Consider the following 12,569-nt stretch of genomic DNA (forward strand, 5'->3'; position numbering starts at 1 on the left):
TTCTCTCTCAAAGGGCCCAATCCACCTGTGACGTACATTTAACCATAATTTATTCCCCTTCCCATCTCCAATTAACTGTTTAAAATTCAAAGTTTTCTTTATGATGAAATTCAGACAGAAACAGACAGGCACAGAAATCAGCAGCATCCGTAGGAGTAGTTACGTGCATGAGACACAACATGCCTCCCATCTCTGAAAGCCTTGGCACAAACAGAGCACGGGGCTGGGATTCAGAACACCTGGGTTCTATTCCCAGCTCTGCCACTGGCTGCTGGCGGACCTGGGGCAAGTCCCTTCACCTCCCTATGCCTCAGTTTCCTCATATGGAAGGTTGGGCTAGCGATACTAACCTCCTTTGTAAAATGTATTGAAATTCTGGATGAAAAGCGCTCGGTAAGAGCTAGGTGGTGCACTTCTCACTGATGCATTCCTGGAGGAATAGTACAGACACAAGCAGCAGGAGCTAACCAGGAGCAGATCACCCCTTCCTGCAAGAAGCACCTGAGGTGGGGAAAAGAGGTTTCCCCAGATCATTGTGCCTGATAGGGAGGGTTTGTCCCACATGGAATGGACAGAAGGGTTCTGCCTTACCCCGCAGATCCCCCAAGATCTGGGCTGATCTCCACTGGAAGCACAGCGCCATCCACCCCCTCTAGCTCGGTTGGATACCCTGGAACCTTCAAAGGACCCTTTCTGGAAACCACCCCTAAGGGTGTTTCCCAGCATGGCTACCATGAAACCACCTTTAAAGGAGGATTGTCAATATGGACCGAGCTGTGTAGAAAAGCTATTCCGGCCTGGGCCTGCATTTGTTTGCTGTTTCCGCAGTGGGCGTGGGAGAATGGTGTAACTATCCCCAGGCCTGTGGAACTCCCTCTCTGGGATCCAGGGCAGAGCAGCTGGAAACAGTGCCATGGAGGCAGGACAGATCCAAGTACAGAAGGAATTCCCAATGTGTGGAGCTGGGCCCTGGGGAAAATGCAGCTTTTGCAACGCATAAATACCAACTGGTACTTATTGATAGATACTAGATGCTAAAACAGTCAAAGAGGCTCAGAAAATACCTCTTTACATTTCAGGTTAATAATATTGAGAACATATTGCAGACATGCTGTTTCTTTAACCTTAACACATTGTTTAAGTATCTACCAGCATCTCAGCCTCTCTGTGCTCTCTACAGCTATAATGATACATCCACCCATTTTGTCCCTGATGGAGGCTTTGGCCTGACTCCCCCTTTGCACCAGTCTAAGTCAGGAGTTGTCCCACTACAGTCAGTGGAGTTACACTGGTGTAAATCTGAAGCAACTGGGCGGAGCAGCACGGCCATAGAAAAAGCCAAACTTCAGCCAAGGCAATCTCTGGGTTTCTGCAGGCTACGCAGTCCTAGGAGGCTACAGCATTAGGCTGTCAGAAACATTTCCACAAGTCAGGAATTGCTTCATAACTCTGGGATCTGCAATTACAAGGAGGCTATGTGAGCTCGTCTTAATGAGTAATAGTATTCCTGATCTCACCCTCATGCCTCGCGTATAGTTTTTATGCAACTCGTACAGTATTGTTTGGTCACTGTTAAGCCCAGGCCAGTTTTTCATTTTGTTTCTTACAGAAGAGGTAAGGGGGGGACCAATTCTAGGAGAGGGGGATCTTCTGGAATAAGCTTCTTTATTTTACATTTTAAGTAACAGAGAAAATGGCCTGCTTTGTATCTGCTTATTTTATGTTTCTATCAATGTCAATGAGGCTAAGAGCATGACTAAAGCAGTCAAGATTTGGCCCTGATTTTGGACTTTTGCATAGAGTGATTTAATTTTTGGACATTCATGAGTCTTTTTTTGGCTGTTTTTTTCTCTCCGTTTTCTTTTTATGTAGATATTTTGATTTCCCCATGGCTATAGATGTGACTGATTGCATATAACGGCATATACCTTATAGCGCTCTCATGATATTGAAAACAGGATCATAAATGACTGTTATGTGTATAGCGTGAGAGCTATCATGGAATGTAAAAAGCAAATAAAATACTTGACAGAAGTGGCATAAAACATACTGAGAATGTTGCTGTATATTGAAAGTTATAGATGTATAGTATTTATTGCATAGGTAATTAGATAGAGGCATGCACAAAACTCATCCTGTTTGCTAGAATGCATGATTTCTACATTTGATTAGCATTTCCCCTGGTTCCTCATTTTCTAGCATTTTGTTGCTTCTAAATAAAGGAGACGATTATGACAGTTGAATTTACTCATTAATTTGAGGCCATTACTCTATAAAGGGAGTTTGTCTCAGTATTCTGCAATAATCTGATAACAATGAGTCATGCCAAATATTATAGAGTGCTTACATTTAATTAAGCACTGACCATTTGTACTTCACAGACGAGGGTTCCCTGTAGTCCTAAAGCAGAAAAGAAAGTCCTTTAGGAGATGTGCCAATCTTTTCTTATTTCCTTCACTCTGTTCCTGCCTTTCTCTGGATGCAATTATATGAACAAATAAAATGGGTTTACTGAACTCCCCTGTGTGTCAGACCTCGTTCTGCTGATAAAGCTAGTTGTGTGGGCCATAATTAAACGAGAATCCTAATATTTAACTAAACTTAATAGTCTGTTGCTTTGGAGCTTTTGTGGGAGTTATGAATTCAATAGAGATGATCCAGGCTTTTCAGAAACACGTTGAATAGCCATTGAACCATTATAGCCACTTGCTGAAAGAGCTGTGAAATGTATTAACTGGTAACGGCATGTTTTTGTGCTGTGCCTGCTTTTCTATTCACTGGAGATGGGCATGACTAAATGTGATTCAGAACATGATTATGAACTACCTACGGTATTATATTTTCAGGAGGGCCTGAGGGAGTAGTATCCATAAACATAAGTGTCATTAAAGTGCAGTTATAGTCAATAAAATGTGTAATTGGTGTTGGGAGGTTCCACATTATATTTTACTCAGTGTCTTCCAGATCAAATAGAACATATTTATTATAATTTCATAGGGAAAAAAATTTCTGGGTCAGACACTCAGCTTAAAGAAGATGAAGTGTTCGTGGGATCCAGATTTCAAGAGGGATGGGGTCAGAAGGATGGGCCTCTGCTGGAGAAGGTCCTTGTATGTTGAAGCTGAGCCCTCAGTACACACAGATGAGGTTCATGAATCAAGCCTGCCTCAGCCAGACTCTGGCTACGAGAATCAAAAGACACTGACCCTTGTCAGAACCCACTGTATCAAGGAAAGGAGGGAAGGTATCAACTGGCTCCCTGCACCCATGACACAGAAAAGTTACCCTGTGCCAAGATATTAGGGTCCAGGCATGTGGTGCAGAATCTGGAAACCTGGGAGTTACAGCTGGACTTGAAGAGATTGATAGAAGGAGGCTGGGGGCAGGTGAGTATTTGGTTGAAGGCCTGCTGGTGCAGGGACCACTCCTCTGACAGAGTCGTTTCTGGCACAGCCAGTCCATTGGAAGATTCAGAGAGCTGGGTACATACAGGGCTTTGAAGGACCCCAGAGGAAGAGGACATTGGATTCTCCCTGGAATGGAACATTCTAGTCCTGCCTTGATTCAGGTTGGCCATCATGATTGTGTTGTCCAACATGATCAGGATTTGGCTGAGGAAGGAACTGGAGACACAATCTCCAACAGCCTTGAGCTCCAGGGAGTTGCTGTGGCACTTCGTTTCCAATGGCCTGACTCTGATGAGTTGTTAGATGCTAGAGGTCTTGAAGTAGGGCAAGGCCTGCCCAGCCTTCATTTGCTGAAGGGAATGAAGGGAATGAATTAGTTCTTTTCTGTCGAGAGGGAAGAGAACAAGTCTTGCCAGAAAGGCTAAGAATGGAACCTGGCCTGCAGCAAAGCCATGCATGATCAGATACAGTTGCTCCATGTTGGGATGTGTCTCCTGGCCGCCTCTCCATGTAGCACGTATTGCTGCTGAGAACCCTCAGAGCTCTTCAGCCAAGCAGCAGCTCCAGGTTCATTGTAAGCTGTTTTGGAGAGAAGTCACTCAGCTGCTGGCCCTGCTTGGAAGGGAGGGGCCAGCTGGAGATGAACCACCCCATGAGGGCTAGAGCGTTTGGCTCCAGAGCAGGAGAGAGGTTGCTGCTCAGCAGGAAGCAGCTCAGCGTTCAGGTACAGCCTGGGCGGAAGGAAAAGGAGTGCCACCTGGAGACCAGCTGATCAGGAGAAGGGAACAGCTCAGCAGGGGGCAGTGGAACAGCCGAGAGGAAGATGTCACCTTAGGCAACTGCATGATATCCCTAAAACATAGGGCCACTCCATGAATCCAGTCAAAGTCGGAGCTACATGGGCTCAGCCCTCAAGTTGAGTTGGGAATCCAGAAACTGGGACACTCAAGTTTGGTGGAACACTTGAAAATGTAGGGCTTAGGCCTTAACCACTAGATCCCTCCATAACACAAGCGCTGTCTGTCTGTGTTGTCTCTGTGCATGGCTGTCTGTCTGTGTGATACAGAGCATAGTGCTGGTCCAAGGGAGATGTTTAGAATGTGAACCAACTCGATTGCAGTTTGCAGAGCTGTGTGGTAGGTGATGAATGATGTTCTGTTTAGAGCTTTCATTGACTCTTAATTGTTTCATATTGATTCCACATGCCTGGAGAACTCTCGACCAGAATATCTTCCCCCAGAGTGAAAATCTCAACGAATATACATCTGCGCCAAAAAAAATCCTCTTCTCCCATTCCATTTGAACTGCAGAGTGAGCTCTTAAAATGCATCGATTCCACTTTAATCTTCTGTTGCTTTGTCTGAGGCGAAAACACTGTTACAGCATGTAGACTTAGAAGGCTAGATCCTCAGCTGGTGTAAATCCACTTAGTTCTATTGATTTCAGTGGATGCCAGTTGATACCACCTCTTGATCTGGGGTAAAGGTGTTTTTTCCCCCTCTGAGATAATAGAGCCCATAATAATTCTTTGGATCTGGAGCATATTTCAGAAATATTGCAAGGTAACTACTACATTTTAGCTGTGCCTCTCTCACCATAGACTTTAGAGGGGACAGTGTGTCTAGAAGGAAACTATTTGTTTTAAAAATATTAGGGGCCTGGGTAAAATGTTAAGTTGTCCATGAATAACTCCAAAGGGTTTGTATGGGTTTTTGTCCTTATTCTTGCAGAAATCTTTGAGCTGGAGGTAAATGAAAATGTGCAGCTGACTGTAAATGATAGGCAAATGCCTAAAGTGGAGTACATGGAAATCAAGATAGATGATTACAGTAAGTCTCTCTTTTCGCCTTATGCTATTATTGTTGTGAGATCATCATCTTGACTGGATAGGCAGGAGGAAAAATTATTGTGGCTCTCAGTGACATCGTCCAGTTTGGGAAGCACTTCGCTGGGAAATGCTACATAGAAGGAAGTTATTCTGGAGACAGGAGTTGATGAGGATGGAGGAGACAGAAAGAGAAAAGGATAAAAATTAGCTTTTATATAACAAAAGTAATTGACACTAGGAGATGGCATGATGTGGATCACCTGTCCATTACAGGGCGTGTTTGCTGTAACATGACTGGTTTATTAGTTAAAATAGGTTTGAAATGGAATATTATATGTGCTTACTAGCTACAACTGTGGCAGTCTCTCAGTACAGAGCAGTAAACTGCCGTGAATCAAGCAGTAATCACCAATCAGGATACATGCATGTAAGAGATTTTTAGTCTCAGTGATTTAAAATTTTTCATGAAACCCACGTAATTTGATAGAGGTTGGAAAAAACAGCTGTACAAGAAAAGGAAAGACAAAATCAAAGGAAGTTCTTATTTGCAGCAGCGAAGAATGAAACTTGGAGCAGTTTAAAAATGCAGCTAGTTCTTTTTTGTGCCACTCCTTAATTAAATATTCTCTCCCCAGCTGTGTGCAAAAGAGGAGAGACGAAAGGAAGGGGGTGGGGACAGAGATACAAACAAACGTAATCTAGACAAAGTTAGGACCAAATAGTTCAGATATTTTCCACCAGCCTCCCTAGCTGCACCTGCAACATTTTTAAGAGTGTCTGTTTTGTTACATGGAAACTCCACATTTGAAATCCCAAAATATGTAATGGCTCCTCCAGATCCTAATTTCTGCATGGCATTTGTGTGGCTATACTTGACAATTTGGAAGCAGTTAAGGAAATAGGGCTGAAAACATGTTCCTTGACATTTTCTCTATGATGGGATTGGTCATAGTAGAGATTTCCTTCAAATGCAGAGTACTGTAATAGAAAACATCCGTTCAGATACGACATAGAATGACGCTTACACAGAAAGGAAGAGAGATACTGTGTTACTGCATAATCTGGACCAGTGAGTGGTGTTATAAAACATGAGGCCAAAAGCTATTTGAACACTGCAGTAATTACCTAAAATGCTCTGCCTCGAACATTGATATTATGAAGAGAAATTGATGCATAGAAATAAGGAAAACAGAACTGTGCATTTCCTGAACATTATGGGCAAAGATAGAACATCAGTGGCAGCCTATCATTAAGAGCCAACTCTATCCAGGCCACATGAGCCATTTCATAATTATATTTTGAATTTACTATAAATAACTCAAGAACTGTTGCTAACATTATTAACTGCAGTTGTTGGTGAAAGTATCTTCTGCTGATCTTAACTAGCCTGTTTTTTGTGTGTAATAAATACAAGCCGGCTGTATTTTTTCATGTGCCTTCACCATGTATCCAAGGTCTGCCCTAAAGGCGTCCCAGTAACTGGAGCAGTGTGTGCCATGTTTTATGTATATTTAAAGTCAAATGGCGGTCTCTCTGACTGTCCCTGGGCCATTGATCCAATTTGCAGTCCATTAGCATTCAGATGGAATAAGTAATTAGACTGAGCATCAGAAAATGATTGCAAAGCAAACCACTTAAAGCTAGTGGTTAATCTGTATATTAATTGTATTGAAAATCCTGCTAATACAGATTTAATTGCCATGCCTTTGGTAATCTGGATTATAGGTAATATTTTAAAAACAAATGCTGTCTCCTCATTAATGCAGAAAGCATTTGTGTGGGAGCACTTTCATATACCGATTGGTGGTCAAGAAGAGCATCTCAGAGTACTTAAATGAAGTTTTGGGGGTTACCATAGCACAACTGGGGCCTAACTCAGATGTCACATACACAGATTTTATACCAGTGTAACTCTGTCGATTTGGAGTTACTCCTGATTTGTATTATACCAGAGGAAGTGAGATCAAAATCAGGCCCCTGGAATTTAGGATTAAGAGGCAAGTCCATCCCCTAACTGTCTTGAAGCCCTTAAGCAGAAAAATTCTGCCTGTCACATCATCAGCCATGTTTTAATTGGCAATTGTACCTTACATTCCTGTTGTCTTAAGCTATTGTTACCCTCCCTTTCTCTGCCTCCCCAAAATATTGATTCTTGGCAGTGTCACTCATCCAGCTGCCTAAAGGGAAAATAATAGCTATTGCCAGATGTTAATTGCCTGTTGTGTAAGTGATGCATGACTAAATAGCTCACTCTAGGTTTAGATTTCTTGTCACCTCAGCTATTACGGTCTGCATCTTATCCTTGATTACATCTGTGTTTTTAGGGTTTTATTTACCAGAGCATTTATGAAATGCTGTTTTATTTCTGTTGATAAGTGGCCACAACATTGTCAACATCTGTGATAATTATCTCAACATTCCCATATTAAATCCTTGTTGTTGTTTGTTACTTTTGCCTAGAATTGCCAATGCAAATCTTAAAGCCAGCAACCTTTGCGGACACCATACACTATCCTTTGCTACTGGTTGTGTAAGTTTTCTTATTTTTATTTGTAATCTGTAATTCTTATTTTTACTTGTAAACACCTAAAAGCAACCAAGATCAGCGCCACAATGGGCTAGGTGCTATACAAACGGAGGATAAAAGATGATCCATGCACTGAAGAATTTACAATCTATGGCTCCTATTCTGTAAAGAATTACACACATGCTTAATTATACACACTCTGCGTATTGCCATTGACTTAAGGGAAAACATACTGCATTTTTAAGAGATCTCTTACACCTAGCCAAGTGCAATGTTGGTACCAACCACACACAATACTCCCTTCACACTATGCCAACTTCTTTAGGGCTAGTTTACATTGGCAGCGTGGCTTGTGTAGTCGCTCTAAAAAAACCACCTCCTAGAGGGGCGTAGTTACCAGCACTGTCTACACTGGCGTTTTACAGTGCTGAAACTTGCTGCAATCAGGGGGGGTGTTTTTTCACACCCATGAGCAAGAATGTTGCAGCGCTGTGAAGTACCAGTGTAGACAAGCCCTTAGACTGAGGGTACATCTACAAAGCAAGTAGGATTTCACGGCCGCAAGTCTCAGAGCCCAGGTCTACAGACTTTGCTACAGCCCTAAAAATAGCTGGGAAGACATTCAGGCTCCATCTGTAGCTATTTTTAGTGCATAGCGTGAGCCCAAGTCTAGACCTAGGCTCTGAGACTTGCTGCCGTGGGGTCCGACTTGCTGTGTAGACTTAAAGACCTTCATAGTTAAAGCTAGAGTGATAGCAGACCCAAAGCCATTGGGATCATGCTATTTCAGGATGATAAAGGAGATGTCTTAAAAAGGAGGGCTGCCTATGAAAGAACTGCTCAAACCAAAAAAAAATCAGCAATTTTTTTAAAATTCACATCCTGCTCCCTTTTGGGTGAAGCTCAGGGGACAAGCTACAGAGTTTCCAGACTGCTACAGGAATATGGAACTTCCTTAAAGATCTTCAAATAGATTTTTCACTGAACAATTTGCGTCATCTCTCCACCACAAATAACAGTGCTGGCTCCACTCCACTCTTCCAAATTGGTTATTATCTCTCTCAGACCTGGCTACAAACACTGTAAATTGCATTGGGCAAAAATGGACAAGGCCTTAATGAAAATTCACTTTAAACCCAGCAGAGAGTTGTGAAATCAGCTTTTCTCAATACTGCAACTACTTTGAGGGATCATTTCTATTTAACGTGAATCCACTGCACACCCCTCCCTCCCCTGGCTCTTCAATAGTGTAATATCAGGGGATCTCTTAGCAGGACTGGGTGAGCACATTAGAATACTACATTCGGGGATGTGTTGTCTTCCTGTTAAACTGTGGCAGCCCCTGTTGGGGAATAGTGACATGTTTACTTTCTAATGGCTATTATAGCCTCTGCAAAAGCTTAAACCTATAGTTACTCTGTCCTGTGGTCCTAGAAATAGCGGTGAATAACCAGCCACCCCTGTCCAAATGGTGCCTTCCTCATAGCAGCACCAAACTATCAATGGCGTCTAGCCCAACAATTGAACTGTCTTTACAGCTAGTCCACTGAGTCATTTAGGCCCAAATCCTCAAAGATTTTCAGGCACCTAACTCCCATTGATTTCAAGCCGGGATGCACTTTGCTGAGAGAAAGGAGTCTGATATAGGAATGAAGGAGGCAAAGATGCATTGCGAATGAATTCCAAAACACCATCCTGCAGCTTCTTTCAATGAGGGACAAAAACACTGCAATAAACAGGCTGCCACATCACAAAATTACTTCAGCGAAAACGTACTTCATTATACAAGTGCTTGAGGAAGATTGGTACTCATCAAGCTAACGACACTTGATTAGGCTGCCTCTGAAAGTGGATGCTCCTGGGCCTTTGTGGAGCAAATGCAAATAACTAAAGCAGGGGTTGGCAACGTTCAGCACGCGGCTCGCCAGGGTAGGCACCCTGGCGGGCCGGGCCGGGCCAGTTTATTTACCTGCTGACGCGGCAGGTTCGGCTGATCGCGGCCCCCACTCGCCGCGGTTCGCTGTCCCGGTCCAATGGGGGCGGTGGGAAGCGGCGCGGGCCGAGGGATGTGCTGACCGCGGCTTCCCGCCACCCCCATTGGCCCGGGACGGCGAACCGCGGCCAGTGGGGGCCACGATCGGCCGAACCTGCCACGTCAGCAGGTAAATAAACTGGCCCGGACCGCTAGGGTGCTTACCCTGGCGAGCTGCATGCCGAACGTTGCTGACCCCTGAACTAAAGTCATATGCATGTTAAAAAATTGAGAGACGTTTTCTTGTGTCTCTGGAAGCCCATAAAAGGAACTGAAGTAGGTGGAAATGCCAGTATCCCTAGTCATTTAGAACTAACTCTACAAAATCTCCTGTCCCTTGCTCACCCTATTTCTGTGGGTGTATTGTAATTTCTGCTTTGTACGGAGAGTTTGAGAAGCTCAGCTCAGTGTTGTTTGCAGTGTTTGTGTGTTTCTTGTGATCATTTAGGACTAAGTGCCCCCAAAGAGCATGCAGTCTAAGGCCTTGATCCTGCAAAGAGAACTGCATTGATGGGACCCGATTTGGGGGGTGGATGGGAGAAATCTGCTAACACAGATCTCTTCCAGCACCAGGATTTCCCTGAGAGAGAGCCCTGTTCAGCTGATCACCCTGCCCACCCACTGCAACCAGAGCTGAACTGTTATTGAAGTCAATTGTTTTATCATCAGTTTGTTTTTTAATTTGCCTTTCCCTTGTATCTATTTTAAGCAATAGTGACATCAAGTGACTGACAGTCACATCTGTAGCCACTATCCAACACTCCTGCAGGAGAGGGGAGGTTTATGATGGGTGACAAGAGTCTTTCCTCCCCAAATTTTCTGCAGTGCTCCCAGGGTAGGCCCTCCCAGTTAACCTCTGCCAGCAGGGCCGGCTCCAGGCACCAGCCGAGCAAGCTCATGCTTGGGGCGGCAGATTCCAAAGGGCGGCATTCCATCTATTCCTTTTTTTTTTTTTTTTTGCGCTTCACCGCTTTGGCCGCCCCTGCAGGTTTTTTCTTTTTGGTTTGCTGCTCCCGCCACCCGGTAGGGGGCGGAGGAGGGGAGCGCCCTGCAGCAAGCCCGGCAGGGCAGCCCACATCCTTCCCTGCCTGCCGACCGGAGCGGCGTGGAGCCCTCCCGGCAGGCAGCGCAGCGGGAGGGGCCGCGAGGCAAGCGCCCCGCTTAAAGAAGCCCTGGACGCCCCCCGCTAGCCGGGGTGCGCGCACTCTGCTGCCCGGGGTCTGCAGGGCCGGGAGTCCTCCTGCACCCACACTCCTGCTGCCCTGCAGGTATTTTGTTTTTGTTTTTTTCTTTTTTCATTTTTTCGCCACTCCGGCAGGCCGGCCAGTTTGTCCCCGTCCCCCCCCACCCCCCCCGCCGGGGGCAGGTTTGTTCCCCGCCCCCCCCCCCCCCCTTCCCCGCCCCGGCCGGCCGGTTTTCCCCCCCCCCCCTTTGCTGCTCCGGCCAGCCGGTTTGTTTTCCTCCTCCCCTCCCCCCACCCCTTGCTGCTCCGGCTGGCCGGGCGTTTTTTGCTTGGGGCGGCAAAAAACCCAGAGCCGGCCCTGTCTGCTAGGAACCCCACAAGAGTTCAGTCCCTACAGACTGGAGGGATGAGAGAGAAAGAAAGAAATATAGATTGGGGCCAGCTCCTCAAGTGGTGTATAATGGCATAACTCCATTAACTTCAGTGAAGCTATGCCACTTTGGCCAAGTGGAGGATCTGGCCCATTTATGTGAATGCTTCCTAGTTTCACAAAATGCTTCAATATCATGGTGGTGGTTGCCAAATAAGATCTAGATAGATAGCTGGGAAAACTTTCCTGCAGCTTCCTTTCCTGCCTCAAAAACCATTCCACACACCAGACCTCCCTGCGACAGTGCTGTATGAAGACAGATATCATGGCTTTCCCGTTAAAATCGATGTCACCTTATAACGCGTGTAGCATCGGTGCAAGCTGGTCTGCAAATTCACCTTTAAAAGGAGAGACTGTATTGTCACTTTTAAAAGAGATGATGTGGCATGAAAGGCCTCTAGTCTTGGGCAGCCTTGACATTGTTCCATTGAGCATGAATAAGACGCATGTGGTTTGTCTCTGTTTTTGTTTCAGTGACGGAACACCTGGTAGCCAGAGTGTAACAGAAAAGTTTGAAGTGAATTGGGAAAGCGTGCTGGTCAGCTCCCACAATGCAATTGTGATGAAGTTTGATGGCCGGGGCAGTGGATTCCAAGGCACTAAATTGTTACATGAAGTTAAAAGAAGATTGGCCCTTTTGGAAGAAAAGGATCAGTTGGAAGCTGTCCGGTGAATGACACTGTCCTTATAGAAATGAATTGCATTTATAATTGAAATGTATTTTCAAAGGCTCCGCAGCTGTATCTGGACACTAGAAAATACTCTAAGGCCCTGATCCTGCAAAGAGAACTGTGTCGCTGGGACCTCACTGAAGTCAACTGGGATCTGTGAGGGAGGGGGTGGGAAAAGTCTGCTTACACAGTTCTCTTCTAGGATCAGGGTCTCCCTGAGAGGGAGCCCTGTTCATCTGATCACCATGCCCAGGTGCTGCAACCATTGAACTGTTGTAAAAGTCAATCGTTTTATCTCTCTAGGTACCACTCAGCAATGCATCTCCTCCTATTTGAATACTGCTGTGTAAACAATTGAAGAAACGTGATAAATTGAAAGTACAAATACACTCTTGTATATTTCAATATGGGGAGTAAAATGTCAGCTAAATAATGATTCCATATATAAGCCAAAAAACTATTTCTGATGTTAACATTAATAGGAATGGTGC

The 12,569-nt window shown here is 44.8% G+C and overlaps 1 protein-coding gene across 1 annotated transcript in view; it reads left to right on the forward strand.

Moving 5' to 3' along the window:
- The window catches only part of DPP6 (dipeptidyl peptidase like 6), a 594,783-nt gene that overhangs the window by 569,622 nt on the left and 12,592 nt on the right, over positions 1-12,569 (forward strand). The window contains exons 18-20 of the mRNA XM_026652149.1: positions 5,138-5,236; positions 7,696-7,765; positions 11,882-12,076. Of these exons, the coding sequence (XP_026507934.1) occupies positions 5,138-5,236; positions 7,696-7,765; positions 11,882-12,076 (364 nt within the window). The remainder of the gene's footprint in view (positions 1-5,137; positions 5,237-7,695; positions 7,766-11,881; positions 12,077-12,569) is intronic.

This window comes from Terrapene carolina, unplaced genomic scaffold (genome assembly GCF_002925995.2).
Source record: "Terrapene carolina triunguis isolate 2854851 unplaced genomic scaffold, T_m_triunguis-2.0 Scaffold111, whole genome shotgun sequence".
Taxonomy (NCBI): Eukaryota; Metazoa; Chordata; order Testudines; family Emydidae; genus Terrapene; species Terrapene triunguis.